Here is a 17,387-nt window from a genome sequence, read left to right as displayed (position 1 = left end):
ATGATACTTACTATATTCTATTAATTATTAACATTTCATGTAAAATAGATGCATGTTCCAAGATAGAACACAATTACATTAGGTTATAGGCCTATTATATATGTAATAAATTGACAAGTATTTGGCAACTTTCAACTTTTTCCAAAGATATACTATTACAGCCTTGTAACATACAAATAGTAACATACCAAGCCTTGTTCAATCCTGTGTTATGTAATTCCCCTCTGCTGTTTCGAATCTCCAAAACAGCAATAGTCCTACATGTGCTCCCTTACTCAAACGAATATCAGAGGACTGCAAGAAGTGACAGCCAGTTGATTTCGTGCCGTTTGCTCCATGACCATCATTTGGAAGCGAGAGTGAAAACGAACCCCTTGACTCAATGGACCCAAAGCAACGATTGACTCACTCGCTATCCAGCGCCACCTGGATTCCAAGCCAGTACTGCAGCGTCTCCTTTCCTTCCGATTCTCCAATGTCCACAGCTTGGCCGGAGCTCGTCGTCTTCCCGGCTCCATTTCCACCGGATTTTTAACGCTCCTACCCGTCTCAGATCAAGACGAGACCACGCCAAAGGTAAAGAAGAAGCTCCAATGATCCGGGAGAGTCTAGGTTAGGCGGAGAAAGATCGTCCTTTATTGGTGTTTTCAGCGCTGTCGTGTTAGAGGGAGCTTGCTCGGAACTGACTTCATGCATCAGTTGGTACACCATGCTGATACTGGAGTGTCTCCTACCATAACAAACCTCTCCGTTCTACAAAGGATTCTAAGGTCGGATTCGAACCATTTATCGTTCCTTAGAATGCGTCAAATGACTTATAATCAATATGCTCTTATTCGTCGGGTATATACGATTAATGCTCTCCTAAAGTGAGAGAAACATGCTGTGTTTTATTTAGCTCGCCTGCATGCCTTGCGAGCCCCCCTTACTGCAAATAGGTGCAATTATGTTTTCCCTGCAGCTCTTCATTCGCATTCTCCCAACCAATATTCGTGCGCTGGTGACTGTATGCTGTTTGAGTGTTCTGTGTTGTTTTCCCCTATTGCTTGGCTTTTGACAGATAAAGCCTTCGGGAATCTCACCACAAAACGAAGGTAGCCTAGTAACGTTAGTCAGTAGTCACAATGATTGAATCCGAGCCTGCTTTTATTAACGACAAGGCTACAAATGAGCTGCGATAATGTAGCCTAACAATATTTGCACTCGTGTTATGGTTCTGTGGGGGGGATTATTCAAAGCCAATTGGACCGAGCTAATGGAATGATTTGGTGCTCCTTATCTAACCATCTAGCTTGCTATAGGCGTGTGGTGTGACCATTATGGAAACATCGTGAACATCGTTTGTCCTTCAAAATGACAGGATTTTTAATTAAGTACTCTAATGGATTTTATTTATAAATAGTCTATAGCTATTGTTTATAAACAACTTTTGATGAATAGACGGTAATGTTCAACATCCAACCATGTAAGTCGACAGCAGGACACAGACTCTGAGAAATGAATACTACTGTAGGCTACGAACCAAAGACCACCCCACATAGGGGTCTACCAGTCCAGAGAATGATGTAAAGTTGAGCTATGATAACCTACCTGTCTGATGAGCAGCATCTCTCTCTCTGTATGTATGTATCCCATTGATAGATCCACTTAATAAGTGTCTATCTTTTCTTCTTTATGGGGAAATATATGTCCAGTGAAAGACTATAGGTCTATAGATGCTAGCCTATATTGCATTGATCAGTTTGCTAACTTTTCTGTCTTTCGTTTTTAGGGGGAATCAAAATGTCCAGTGAAAGACAGGGGCGGTCAGATGATGAGAGTCCAAGCACCAGCAGTGGTAGTTCTGATGCGGACCAGAGAGACCCGGCGGTGCCGGAGCCGGAGGAGGCAGAGGAGAGGAAACAGCAGCCCCCCACACCTCCTCAGCAACAGAAGAAACCCACCAAATTATCCAGTAAGACTACCGCCAAGTTGTCCACTAGTGCTAAAAGGTAATGGCTTCATTATCATAATCACTGTATTCTTACAATTAGGGATACTGTAGTCTACATGATCCTTCTGCTAAACTGAGTAGCCTAATGAATGATTTATGGTTCATTTATAATGCTTTAATCCTTTGAGACACAAAGGAGCGATATTTATTTTTTGAAATATTTTTATTCCTGTGCCAAATGAGATTGTTAAAAACTAAAGCCATGCAACTACATTATCATAGTAATGCCTTTATTTGGTTACTTGGTCTATTGTCGCTGGATATGCATAGTTTGTCAAGTTAGGCTACAGGAGCAGAGTAGGACTTAATATTACTTGTTCACATCTAACTTAGCGTATCTGAGGATAAATTGTTTTGAGTTCACATACTTGTGATGGTTGAGTATTGTAAAATAGGTGTTTTCACACTCACAGTTGATGTCTTTCCTGTGTTGCAACCTGTGTTTGTTTGGTTGTAGAAAACTGTTTCTAAGTTTGGGGAGAAAATGGTCAAAAGTATTTTTATGACAAATGTCCTATTCCTCTTATTAGGCCTATGCAACTATATTTAGTGTTGGTAAGAGGAGAATGATCACTTTAACGTCCAACTAATAAATATAAAGCAGTTGGATGCAATTTTATCTGAGCTTCAAAAAGAAACTGACTTGTCTACACAATAGTCTTAAAAAATGTATCAAGTACTAACAGTAGATGAGAATACAAATGTATTGAGTGGCAAGTATGTCAAAATCCTCCCCTTTTCTCCCTTACACACCGTTAATAATGCTTTAGTAACAGCACTCTATGCAGCTCTCTGTTTAAAGGCCCTGTCAAATATGCCCAAGGTCCTCCCCCCTCCCTCTCCCTCTCTACCTCATTTGCATATAAGCTTTAAAAGAAAATATTTTGTGCTAAAAGTGACTGGAATGGGTGGATGAGCGGCGGGATGGTAGGTGAGGGGGCTAGCTTTGTGCTGGGGGTGAGAGGGTTGTGTTGGGGTAAACGGACAGGGAGTAATGAAGGAGAGAAAGTTTTGCTGTTCTGGGCTTCGGGTTCTGCCTGGGAGAACAAAGAGGAAGCAGCCATGTTAGCTGTGCTGAGCGGAGAGAGGGGGGGGGGGGGGGGGGGGGGCGTGCAGTTAGAGCATCGCTGGTAGAGGGCAGTGTAAATCTCTAGTCCTAGTGCTGTAAACTCTCTTCTCACAGCTTCTCTTTTCCTCTCTCATTTCTCTCTCTCTCTGACAGCAAAGACCACGATAGAAACAAGTCTGTTGACTTCATAGTGTTTTTAGTGTGTGTATTGTTCATCCCTCCAGTGTAGTGCTGTACATTCTCCTCTCACAGCCCTCTTCTCACAGCTTCAACACATTTCTCATTTCTCTTCCACAGAATCCAGAAGGAGCTCGCTGAGATCACTCTAGATCCACCACCTAACTGCAGGTATGGCAAAGATTTCATATTCATTCATATTCTCAGTTTATGCTCTTTTTGTTGATAAGGCTTAAAGGCGTCAGCATGTTTCAGTTCGGCTGGTGACTAGCCGAACTCAGCTAGTCGAACTGAAGGAGTGTGCTTGCATCCTCCCTTAAAAGACCTTCGCTTGAAAAACGATTCCTATTCCTCAAAATAGTCATAATTAATCTAAGATAACACAAGAAATCTGTCATAAATTTTGCAGTTTTTGCCGAAGAGATCTTAGTCGTGCAATTTTACATCTAACTAAGATGTTTGGTGCAGTATTTTTCTATAAAAAAATGTGCATGAAAACAAGTCGTCTCCCGTTGAATGACAACAAAGACTTTATTGAAGAATTTCTACTGTTGACCAATCACCGAAGAAGGGGCGTGGACTTCGTCTCCGAACTTCGGCTTGCCTCCAGAAAAAATGTTGTGTACCCGAACAGCTGTAAAAACCATAGCCAAAGTCCAAAACAAACAAAAACGCCACAAAATGTAGTCATAATATATGCACAAACTCTGCCGAACTGTTTCGGTTGTGAAGTATACAGACAGACGCCTTAAGGCTGCCTGTTATGTGTTCTACTGTCACACAAAACTGTTGCAGATAGTTTTTTTTACTTATTGTATTACTATTATAGTGTCGTAATAGGACATTTGTATTATTTCAATGCTAGGCTTCAAAGCAGAGACTGAGAGGAAAGTCTGGTGTGGTGGTTTTTGATGTGTTAAATAATTTATGTTTAGCTCTGGTCTTTGCACTGTCATGTTTTTAATAATGCAACAGATGCTGCATTTACGCAGACTGTCTTATATTCCATATTTTGTAATGGGGTTGACATAGATTTGTGTTTATAACGGAGTTGACATAGATATGTGTTTATAACGGAGTTGACATAGATTTGTGTTTATAACGGAGTTGACATAGATATGTGTTTATAACGGAGTTGACATAGATATGTGTTTATAACGGAGTTGACATAGATTTGTGTTTATAACGGAGTTGACATAGATATGTGTTTATTATGGAGTTGACATAGATATGTGTTTATAACGGAGTTGACATAGATATGTGTTTATATCGGAGTTGACATAGATATGTGTTTATATCGGAGTTGACATAGATATGTGTTTATATCCAGGCTGTATCACAACCGGCTGTGATTGGGAGTTCCATAGGGTGGCGCACAATTGGCCCAGCGTCATCAGGGTTTCGCCGTTGTAGGCCGTCATTGTAAATAAGAATTTGTTCTCAACTGACTTGCCTAGTTAAATAAATGTTACATTTAAAAAAAAAAAAGACAGATTTGACATAGGTATCTGTTTTATAAAACAGATGTGATGCTGCAGATTCAGTGTAATTATGTTTAATTAGTGAATGTATGATTTTATGTTTTTGATGACCGCAGAGGAATTTTGCTTTATATTCTTTTTGCTGTTAATTTAATGAAACAAGTTTTTGTGAGGTATTTTTTGTGTTCTGTTTGTAAAGATTCTTGAATGCCATTTTGTCAGTCTTGAGTCTCCTGTAATTGAATAGCTTTCATGCAACCTGATAAACTTTACAATACTTTGCTTACTGGGGTGGGCAATCATTCTTTAATCAAACCAGTGTTGCACAGATACCGGCAGAGGGTATTTTCACAGTTTTTTTTATTGCATTTTAAATGTCTTCAACCAAGGAGAAATTACACACAGTGACCAAATGATTTGGATTGCATAGAGTTTGAGTTATCCCTCCGAATATGTGTTTCATTCATGAAGTCGGTTAGCTCTAATGACTTTGACCCTGGCCCGGGATTTTCCTTCTAGGATTTATTCATGAAGCAGCACTATGACATATGGTCTTTGTTTTGTTCTCTAGACCCGGGGTTTAAAGGGGGGGGGGGGGGTTGGCATTCTTTAGACTAGCCCCTTCACCCCTCTATTGGGCTGCAAACATTAATTATTTCCTGTTAAACAAACCTCACCGTGCCCACTGACCCTTTGAAAGACCCTCTCTTAAGCCGCCGTGTGATATGATTCATGTTGCAACAATATCACACTAAGATCCGACATGAATTTCTTTGACTCCACATTTGTGGTTTTAAAATGGAAGCAGTTAGTGGGGGGTGTCAAAGACGTTGTTTCTGCTACCTTTAGTCAAGAGCCATTTATCAGAAACTACTTTGGATAAACATTCTGTTGTCTAAAACGCTGATGTTGCATGTATTCATAGGTTAAGTTAACCTTCGCCATGCAAGACTTCCTTACTAAGATGCAGCTCAGATCACTGTATCCCTGTGAGGACGTGGATCATGGACCACTGATCAGCAAGATGTGGCTTAATGTCTGTGGGTGAATGTGTGCTCCTCCTCCGCTTCCTGTTGTGGTAATGCGGTATTGGTGAGCTCCAGCCCACACCGTGTGTCTTCTGAATAGAAAATCGGGGGATCGATATCGTGCCGCGGCACGACTAGGGGATTCCTGAGACGATTCCTGAGACAACGTTGATAATGGTCATTGACAATGCAGGGATTTGATGGCCTTTCATGGTCTGATCCTCTGCTCTGCGCTGTGCACTCTCAGAGTAGGAGTGCTGATGTAGGATCAGTTTAGCCTTTCAGATCATTATGGCTATTGTAAAATGGACAGGGGGGCCCTGATCCTGTGTGTGTTCTCAGCAGAAGGAGATAATAACCCCACAATGCCTATATATCAGCTCCATCCCTGGCTCATGATTTCCCTTTCAATTAGTAGGACAGTCAGTCAGTCTGGTTGCATCCCAAATAGCAACCTATTCCCTATATAGTGCACTACATTTGAGGCTCTGGTCAAAAGTAGTTTACTGTATAGGGAATAGGGTTCCATTTGGGATGCAGACTCGGTCTCCGCAGTGCGTTGTTTACCTGGAGGCTGCCTGGGATGTTACGTTAATTTGATGATAATGCATCACATTTCAGCAGCAATGCCTGGCCTGGACATATCATAGAAAAGACAAAAGGTACCCGGGTCTGGTTTCAGTTGGTTGGCCTAGCCTAGTTCACTGTTGTCAGTTCGGTTGCATTATCAACTATCAAGTAACACATACCCACACACACAAATCTGTCATTGTGCCCTTGAGCAAGGCACTTAACCCCAATCGCTCCATGCACGCTGGACAATGGTGAACCTGGCCATGACCCCACTCCCTGCAGGTGTCTCAGGGGGAGTTGGGATATGGTGAACCTGGCCATGACCCCACTCCCAGCAGGTGTCTCAGGGGGAGTTGGGATATGGTGAACCTAGCCATGACCCCACTCCCAGCAGGTGTGTCAGGGGGAGTTGGGATATGGTGAACCTGGCCATGACCCCACTCCCAGCAGGTGTCTCAGGGGGAGTTGGGATATGGTGAACCTGGCCATGACCCCACTCCCAGCAGGTGTCTCAGGGGGAGTTGGGATGTGGTGAACCTAGCCATGACCCCACTCCCAGCAGGTGTCTCAGGGGGAGTTGGGATATGGTGAACCTGGCCATGACCCCACTCCCTGCAGGTGTCTCAGGGGGAGTTGGGATATGGTGAACCTGGCCATGACCCCACTCCCAGCAGGTGTCTCAGGGGGAGTTGGGATATGGTGAACCTGGCCATGACCCCACTCCCTGCAGGTGTCTCAGGGGGAGTTGGGATATGGTGAACCTGGCCATGACCCCACTCCCAGCAGGTGTCTCAGGGGGAGTTGGGATATGGTGAACCTGGCCATGACCCCACTCCCAGCAGGTGTCTCAGGGGGAGTTGGGATTTGCAATGAAACACATATCCATTACACTCTTGTACAAGTGTCCACCCACAAGTGTGTAACTGGACAAATATAAGCACCCCCCAAATTAAATTATTACAATGACTAATCCAAGTGCAAGCTCACCTGCAATTTGACGCTAAAAAATACAGACTTAATGGACTGAATGCCATTCTTAAACTGATTATTTCAAACATTGCCTGTGTTCTGCTAGTCCACATTGGCCAGTGACTAATTCCCTCTAGGAAAAATAAACATTTTATATTATATTTTATTAATCATTAACCCAAAGACTTATTATACCTGATGGATGAGGGATATCCTGGTTTCTATGTCCCTGTTTATGCTGATAATATTGTATAGTAATGCAGACATATATTACCATCCAATACCATCCAATATTTCCCCACTGAGAAACACTACTATTGCTTGTCAGACCACACATAAACATACACATTTATGATCAAAGGACATACAGTGAGCTCCAAAGGTATTGACAATTTATAAAAAATTTTGGGCTCTGTACTCCAGCAAATGATTGAAATGCAGACTGTCAGCTTTAATTTAAGGCTATTTTTATACATATCGGGTGAACTTTTTAGAAATGTCAACACTTTTTGTAAATAATCCCCCCATTTTAGGGGAACAAAAGTATTGGGACAAATTCACTTATATGTGTGTTAAAGTAGTAAAAATGTAAGTATTTGGTCCCATACTCATAGCATGCAATGACTACATCAAGCTTGTGACTCTACACATCTGTAGGATGTATTTGCTGTTTGTTAATATTAATGGTAAAAAATCTATTGTGTCATTTTGGAGTCACTTTTATTGTAAATAAGAATAGAATATGTTTCTCCATTAATGTGGATGGCCGATTAATTAGGGACGATTTTAAGTTTTCATAACAATCGGTAATCTGCATTTTTGACGCCGATTATGGCCAATTACATTGCATTCCACGAGGAAACTGCGCGGCAGGCTGACCACCTGTTACACGAGTGCAGCAAGGAGCCAAGGTAAGGTGCTAGCTAGCATTAAACTTATCTTATAAAAAACAATAAATCTTCACATAATCACTAGTTAACTACACATGGTTGATGATATTACTAGTTTATCTAGCTTGTCCTGCGTTGCATATAATCAATGCGGTGCCTGTTAATTTATTATCGAATTACAGCCTACTTCGCCAAACGGGTGATGATTTAACAAAAGCACAATCGTTGCACGAATGTACCTAACCATAAACATCAATGCCTTTCTTAAAATCAATACACAGAAGTATATTTTTTTAAGCCTACATATTTTGACTTAGGGTTGCCACCCGTTTGATAAAATACGGAACGGTTCCGTATTTCACTGAAAGAATAAACGTTTTGTTTTCGAAATGATAGTTTCCAGATTTGACCATAATAATGACCTAAGGGTCGTATTTCTGTGTGTTTATTATATTATAAATAAGTCTATGATTTGATATTTGATAGAGCAGTCTGACTGAGCGGTGGTAGGCAGCAGCAGGCTCATAAGCATTCATTCAAACAGCACTTTCCTGCGTTTGCCAGGAGCTCTTCGCAATGCTTGAAGCACAGCGCTGTTTATGACTTCAAGCCTATCAACTCCCGAGATTAGGCTGGCAATAGTAAAGTGCCTATAAGAACATCTAATAGTCAAAGGTATATGAAATACAAATGGTATAGAGAGAAATAGTCCTATAATTCCTATAATAACTACAACCTAACTTCTTAACTGGGAATATTGAAGACTCTAAGGAACCACCAGCTTTTATATGTTCTCATGTTCTGAGCAAGGAACTTAAACGTTAGCTTTTTTACATAGCATATATTGCACTTTTACTTTCTTCTCCAACACTGTGTTTTGGCATTATTTAAACCAAATTGAACATGTTTCATTATTTATTTGAGACTAAATTGATTTTATTCATGTACAGTATAATATTAAGTTAAAATAAAAGTGTTATTTCAGTATTGTTGTAATTGTCATTATTACAAATATATATATAAAAATCGTCCGATTAATCGGTATCAGCTGTTTTTGGTCCTCCAATAATCGGTATCGGTATCGGCGCTGAAAAGTCATAATCGGTCGACCTCTAGTCCACAATCAGCTCTTTTGGCGTGCTGACGTTGAGGGAGAGGTTGTTGTCCTGGCACCACCCTGTAGGCTGTCTCATCGTCATCGTTGATCAGACCTGACATCGTCGTGTCGTCAGCAAACTTAATGAAAGTGTTAGAACCATTTTATCTTTGGAGTGTTCTCCCTAGAACCCTCTATGAACGGTTCCACCAGCCTTATTATCCTTTAAAATGTAATTACATATAGCATAAGGCCTTTCTTTGAGGGACAGCTTATACCCTAACACAGGGGTGTTAGAAATCTCCTGGTTTACAGGTCACATCAGGCCTGCAAGTCACATTATGGTGGCTTGCAAAGTGCTGTGTAATTCCTATTGGAATCCATCCAGTTACGATATCCAACAAGTGGAATGTTTTAATCACCCGCAACCTGCATTCAGAAAGACTGCCATAGTAAGGAAGATTTGAATACTGAGACTACCTCAATCATCTAAACTGGAATAACCATCTCTGTAGCGGGTGCAATAAATCCAATCACTAACAGTTGGATTAGTTTAGAAAACGGTATGTTATTTATCTTTGTGTAGCATGAAATGTATCAACCAGTCAATATACATGCACAAATACAGATATTATAGTAAAACAAACAATAGAGAATGCTGGGAAATATGATATATGGTTCATTGTAGAAGGCTTCTTGCCTTCCAAAGAATAATCAAAGAACCCTTTCTTCCAAAAACGGTTCTTAGGATGTTAAAGGTTCTAGGTTGAACCCGTTGCCTTACAAAGAACCTGTGTCTTCCAAAAAGCAGTTATTCTGATCAAAACGGTTCTTGGTAGAAACCTATCCCTCAGAAAAGAACCCGTTTGGAACCCTTTTTTCTAAGAGTGTAGGTATTACAGACTGGGTCAGGGAGAGGTTGAAAATGTCAGTGAAGACACTTGCCAGCTGGTCAGTGCATGCTCTGAGTACACGTCCTGGTAATCTGTCTGTTAACCTGTTTAAAGGTTTTACTCACATCGGCTACAGAGAGCGTGATCACATAGTCGTCCGAAACAGCTGGTGCTCTCACGCATGGTTCAGTGTTGCTTGACTCGAAGTGAGCATAGAAGGCATTTCGCTCGTCTAGTCTCGTGTCACTAGGCAGCTCGTGGCTGGGTTTTCCTTTGCATTCCGTGATAGTTTGCAAGCCCTGCCACACCCGACAAGAGTCAGAGCCGGCGTAGTAGGATTTGATCTTAGTCCTGTATTGACGCTTTGCCTATTTGATGGTTCGTCAGAGGGCGTAGCAAGATTTCTTATAAGTGGTTGGATTAGTGTCCCTTTCCTTGAAAGTGGCAGCTCTAGCCTTTAGCTCAGTGCGGATATTGCCTTTAATCCGTTGCTTCTGGTTGTGATATGTATAACGGTCACTATGGGGATGATGTCATCGATGCACTTATTAATGAAGCCGGGGACTGACGTGTTGAACTCCTCAATGCCATTGGATGAATAGCAAAACAGTCCTGTAGCTTAACATCCGCTTCATTCGACCACTTCTGAATTGAGCGTGTCACTGGTACACAGATTTGTTTTTTGCTATCTAGAACCCAAACGGGTTCTTTGGCTATCCTCATAGGAGAACCCTTTAAAGAACCCTTTTTGGTTCCAAATAGAACCCTTTTGGTTCCAGGTAGAACCCCTTCCCTAAAGGGTTCTACATAGAACCCAAAATAGTTCTATCTGGAGACAAAAAGGGTTCTACCAGGAACCAAAAAGTGTTATCCTATGGGGATAGCCGAATAACCCTTTGTTCTTAGAGTGTACTTCCTGTTTGAGTTTTTGCTTGTAAGCCGGAATCAGGAGGGTATAGTTATGGTCAGATTTCCCAAATGGAGGGCGAGGGAGAGCTTTGTATGCGTCTCTTTGTGTGGGGTAAAGGTCATCTAGAGTTTGTTTCCCTCAAGTTGCACAGGTGACATGCTGGTAGAAATTAGGTAAAACCGATTTCAATTTTCCTGCATTAAAATCACTGGCCACTAGGAGCGCTACCTCTGATGAGCATGTTCTTGTTGGTTTATGGCCCTATTTAGCTTGTTGAGTGGTAAATAGTATGGTCTACTCTTGGTAAATAGTATGGTCTACAGCTTATCATGCAATATTCTAACTTAGGTGTTCAATACCTCGAGACTTCCTTAATATTAGAGATCGTGCACCAGCTGTTGTTAACAAAGATACATACACCCCCGCCCTTGAGTTTACAAGCCGCTGCCGCGCTGTCCTCGTTCAGCCACGACTCCGTGAAGCATAATCTCGAACGGTGCTCGTCTAGTTTGTTCTCCAATGATTGCACATTCGCCAATAGAACAGAGGTAGAGGAGGTTTATTTACTCGCCTACGTAGTTTCATCAGGCTGCCCCCATGTATCTCCGTCTTTTCCTCTTCCGCGTGTCGTGGATTAGGGGCTGGTCCCAGATGAGCAGTATGTCCTGTGCGGCCAAGTCATTGAAGTAGAATTCTTCAACTAAATCGAGGTTAGTGATCGCTGTTCTGATGTCCAGAAGCTCTTTTCAGTCATAGGAAACAATGGCGGAAACATTATGTACAATAAAAGATCAGAAACACACACAACAGCAGAATTGGTCAGGAGCCCTTAAATCGTCCGCTATACATACTAATCAATACATTTGCAGAGATAGAGAGAGAGAGGTGTTAGAGGAAGCGAGCGAGAGATGCAGAGAGAGAGACGGAGAGGGAGAATGAGCGAGAGAGAGACAGAGAGAGAGAGAGGGAGGGAGAGCACGAGGGAGGGGGAAGGGGAGAGAGAGGGGGGCAGCATATTCAATCACCTTATTATGCATCGTTATCAGATTCCTCTTTATGAGGGAGGGAAGCCCAGAGTGTGAAAGTAGTGGTTTTGTGACTATATTATGATCGGTTGTTAACATTGCAATTTTGAATATAAAGATGTGTAGACAGGTAGGCCTAGATGGAGGTGAATAGGTTACTACACTACAGGGTTTATAATACAGTATTAACGACACCTGACTTTAAAAAGCAACCATCAACAGCACTAGAAAATGGATTGAACCATCTGTATCTGCCCTGCATATCCAGTCAGGGCGCACTTGAAAAGAGGATGTCAATGTCAATGTGACTTCCCTGGTAAAATAGAGGATACATAGTAATTTAAATGATTTTGTTAAAGATACAATTGTGTGGTTCAAATTCCCAACTTTAGGTCCATGTATACGTTGGAGCTGTTCTTGTTGTTTGCTTGTCTTGTGTATTGATTGTTAATTCTGCATGGCGGGGTAGATTTCACCATCTGTCCGTCCCTAGCTCTCTTCTTATTCGGAAACAGCAGGTGGAAAACATCAATCCTTTTCATCATCTGGTTTCCAGGGGGATACTGTTGAAGAATAATTTAGGGATATTATCAAAATTATGAAAAAGCCTTCTCTTATTTATCCATGTTCCATTTATTTATTAATACAATCTAATTTGTATGTAATTGGTAAATGAGTTCTGTGATTAGTGATCTGCTTTGCATTTAGCATACTGTAGTTCAGAAAGAGATCAGGGAAAGAAGCATTGTTAGTGTGTATGCTACGCGCTTAAAGAAAAAAGGGTTCCAAAGGGTTTCTCCATAGGACAGCCGTTTTTGGTTCCAGGTAGAGCCCTTTTTCATTCCAGGTAGAACTATTTTAGGTTCCATGCACCTGGAACTGAAAGGGTTCCACCTGGAACCAAACACTGTTCTTCAAAGGGTTATCCTATGGGGACAACCAAAGAACCCTTTTAGATTCTAGATAGCAACTTTTTTTCAAAGAGTGTATAGACCATAGTCAACCAGAGAAACTCATACCCCTCAACATAGACAAGTATTCTATTTCTCTTGTCATTATTACACCTAGATGAAGCAGTGCATTTAGAGTGGACTATGAAGAAATATGATGCTGCTATCATTGTCCTGTTCATCCAAGATGATCCACCTCCAAGAAATGTTTAAAGAAAGCTCTAGGCTGGAACTTGTCATTAAGGTTTGATGCCCATGTCTGATATGAATCAGAATTAGTTGGTAGTCATGTTGCTGGCAGTTATCTGCCCTGTTACTTTCTCAGCTGTAGTGAGCGTCTTGGACATTCTACCCTGCATTACTGACGGGTCAGCCAGTGAAACATTGTTTCCATGTACATGTAGGGCCCCTCCTCACTCCTTCACTCCACTCTACCCCCTTTCACTCCCCCCTTCACTCTCCTCCCTCCCCCCTTCACTCCTAAGACTGCTAAGAAGGTTATTCTGTCCTGTCATAACACTTTATACCTGTGATCCTGTGTGGTGTCGTGGGTTAAATTCCCGTTGGGATCGTATACACATGCTAAAAATTGCATGCACTCGCCATACTGTAATTGGCTTTGAATAGAAACTAAGTGCCATGTGTTATTTAAGTTATAATGCCCGAGACGATGTTGAAGGCCGGCAGACCGTGCCAATATATCCTCCAAACACCGGCTTCGAGGGCATTATCACTTTTATACACCGGGTTACCAACATATTCAAATAATGATTTACATTCGGAAAGTATTCAGACCCCTTTACTTTTTCCACATTTTGTTAAATTACAGCCTTATTCTAAAATGGATGACATTTTTACATCAATCTACACACAATACCCCATAATGACGAAGAAAAAACAGGTTTCTTCTTTAGCTAAAAATACAATTAAAATACATTTACATAAGTATTCAGACCCTTTACTCAGTACTTTGTTGAAGCACCTTTGGCAACTATTACAGCCTTGAGTTTTCTTGTTTATTAAGTTTTCTTGGGTATGACACTACAAGCTCACACCTGTATTTGGGGAGTTTCTCCCGTTCTTCTCTACAGATCCTCTCAAGCTCTGTAAGGTTGGGTGTGAAGTGTCGCTGCACAGCTATTTTCAGGTCTCTCCAGAGATGCTCTGGCTTGGTACCCTTCCTCAGATCTGTGCCTTGACACAATCCTGTCTCGGAGCTCTACGGACAATTCCTTCGATCTTATGGCTTGGTTTTTGCTCTGACATGCACTGTCAACTTTGGGACCTTATATAGACAAGTGTGTGCCTTTCCAAATCATGTCCAGGTGGACTCCAATCAAGTTGTAGAAACATCTAAAGGATTATCAATGGAAACAGGATGCACCTGAGCTCAATGTCGAGTCTCATAGTAAAGGGTGTGAATAGTTATGTAAATAAGGTATTTCTGTTTTGCAAAAAAAAAAAAAAGCTGTTCTCGCTTTGTCATTATGGGGTATTTTGTGTAGATTGATGAGGAAAATTGTTTATTTAATCCTTTTTGGAAAAGGCTGTAATGTAACAAAATGTGGAAAAATTCAAGGGGTCTGAATACTTTCTGAATGCACTGTATTTTAATTAAAACGTTATTTAGATGAATTTATTCATACTATTTCATCCTTCCACAAGATATAGTCCAGACATACAGTAAATCTAGGGTTGCTACCCAAGCTGGCTGGTCATTTGTTCTATCGGTTCGTTTGCCAGAGACGCGACCCAGTCATTCAGTCTTTTTGTTCTGTATCTATAGACGCGACCCAGTTGTTCGTTGTAAATGTTTCATTACCATAATAGCTTGTAACGTTTTTATCTCTTGTTTGCTAGTTTGCCAACTACGGCTAACTTAGTCATGTCAACAGCCAGAATAACAGCACAGTAGCTGCATTTGCATTTGTTTAAGCTGTTTTCTAGTGACATTTATTTGGACACAGCTAACACAATCACTTCAAACTGAAGCTGGAAAGATTGCAAACTAGCTGCATTTCGTTTTGTTTTACCTGTTTTCTATTGATAGTTCTTTGTTTATATCCCAACTCCCGACACATTCATTACCATGGGACAGCTGGAGATCGAATTTGAATATTGAAACAATGTTACAAATTTCGGAAAGACAGACAGCAAGGTTTATACAAATCTCCGCTGTTGAAAACTAAATGTTAGTTTAAAATACATGTGAGATAATGTCTAGATACTTTTTATAGTGGAGATCAAGTTTATAAATTGCCTGGCTGGGTTGACGAGACTGTGGATTGCGCAGTCAGATGGAACAGAGTAAATAGGCATTTTATCGTCATAGATTTAGCCAGTGGTAACTTGTGGAATAGACACCGGCTGGAATGCGGTTTTAACTAATCAGCATTCACGATTAGACCCACCCGTTGTATAAAAGTGTATTATTATCTGACCGTACCTGCAGTCTTTTCCTAAGGTAAAACTGCTGTCCACTCCAGTCCTGGCTCTTCCTCTCTGTAGTCTTTCTAACTTCCTTCTGTGCTGGCTGCCTTTCAAACACACATTTACTCCTGAGATGACGTACAAGTATTTATCTGGCTGAGCCTACCCTGTCAGAATCCCACTGGGGTTTGTTTTGGCACAAAATGACCCAACAGACACCACCCTACACACACCCTACACTACACTACCCTACATGCAGTACACACACGCTCTCTGTCCCCTGTGCCCCATCAGTCTGCCCCTTCCCACACCTCTATATAGGAAACAACAGGCGCCAAACCGCTATTGATCAGTTATCAGTCGGAGATGCATGAACAGTTTCCCAGTTTCCCCACCTCCCTCGTCCATTCTCACACACTTGATGTGTTATTGAAATGTGCTGTGTTGTGTTTGTTGCCTCTGTTCTGAGTGATTCATTCAGTGTATTAAGATCACCTGTGTGAAGCCTTGCTATTCTTCTGATTAATGCATTCAGTCGTTTGTGAATGAATTACACTTAGCCTGTGTCACTGGGGGATGAGGTTATTTTAGATTACAGTCTGACCTTCTGGTCCTAGTCTTTCAAAAGTGGTCTATTTATCCAGATTTCGACTATCGGATAGGATTAAATGCATAGAAATAGAATGAATTGAACGGGAGTCCCCATTCAAGTCAATGATTCGTCCATTCTATTAATTCTATTTATATGCATTTAATCCTATTCAAAAGACGATATCCGGATAACTTTTGAAAAATTGAGTATACACTTCCTCAAAGTAGTCAGAATAAATCTAAGATAACTCAAGAAATTTGTCATTCATTTTGACGTTTTTGCTGAGGAGATTTTAGTCACACAATTTTACATCTAAGATGTGTGGTGTTGTATTTCTCAAGTAAAACAATGTGCATGAAAACGAGTCATCTCTTGTTGAATGACAACAAACACTTCAAGAATCTCTACTGTTGACCAATGACCGACGAAGTCGTGTAAGCTTCGGCTCCGAACTTCAGCTTGCCTCAAGAACATTATTTGTGTGCGTGAACCGACGAAAAACCAAAAACCAAAACGAAAAAAATATCTCTAATTGTCATCATAATATATGCACGAAGCATGCGGCCATCTTAAAGAGACAGATCTAGATTTAAATCTCTCTTTAAGAGATATCTCCCAGCCTAACTCCGGAGGTAGTGTGGGAGACATCTACAACACATACCCCCCTCTGAGTGGTATAATGTAAAGACAATGGCTCTACCACACCACATGTCCCTGCAAGAATGACCTTAACTTCTCTGGGATATGTGGGATGCTAACATCCCACTTGGCCAAAAGTCAGTAAAAATGCAGAGCGCCAAATTCAAATAAATTACTATAAAAATCAATCTTTCATGAAATCACACATGAAAGACACCAAATTAAAGCTACACTTGTTGTGAATCCAGCCAACATGTCTGATTTCAAAAAGGATTTACGGCGAAAGCACACCAAACAATTATGTTAGGTCAGTACATAGCCACAGAAAAACACAGCCATTTTTCCAGCCAAAGACAGGAGTAACAAAAAGCAGAAATAGAGATAAAATTAATCACTAACCTTTGATGATCTTCATCAGATGACACTCAAAGGACTTCATGTTACACAATACATGTATGTTTTGTTCAGTAAAGTTCATATTTATATCCAAAAATCTGAGTTTAGGCGGGACGCTACTGTCTCACTTGGCCAAAAGCCAGAGAAAATGCAGAGCGCCATATTCAAATAAATTACTATAAAAATCAAACTTTCATGAAATCACACATGAAAGACACCAAATTAAAGCTACACTTGTTGTGAATCCAGCCAACATGTCTGATTTCAAAAAGGATT

At 41.0% G+C, this 17,387-nt stretch overlaps 1 protein-coding gene across 2 annotated transcripts in view; it reads left to right on the top strand.

Moving 5' to 3' along the window:
- Positions 1-472: 472 nt before the first annotated feature.
- Positions 473-17,387, top strand: part of LOC120063782 (ubiquitin-conjugating enzyme E2 E3) — a 67,466-nt gene continuing 50,551 nt past the window's right edge. The window contains exons 1-3 of one of the 2 annotated variants that reach the window (XM_039014078.1): positions 473-576; positions 1,772-1,991; positions 3,360-3,410. In XM_039014078.1, coding sequence (XP_038870006.1) covers positions 1,783-1,991; positions 3,360-3,410 — 260 coding nt within the window. In that variant the 5' untranslated portion in view covers positions 473-576; positions 1,772-1,782. Of the gene's footprint in view, positions 577-606; positions 771-1,771; positions 1,992-3,359; positions 3,411-17,387 lie in introns of those variants that run through there. The other variant, XM_039014080.1, reaches the window with a different exon arrangement.

The sequence above is a fragment of the Salvelinus namaycush genome, chromosome 19, assembly GCF_016432855.1.
Source record: "Salvelinus namaycush isolate Seneca chromosome 19, SaNama_1.0, whole genome shotgun sequence".
Lineage (NCBI taxonomy): Eukaryota > Metazoa > Chordata > Actinopteri > Salmoniformes > Salmonidae > Salvelinus > Salvelinus namaycush.
The sequence above is the reverse complement of the archived record's forward strand: the minus strand, read 5'-3'. Positions and strand labels throughout refer to the sequence as shown.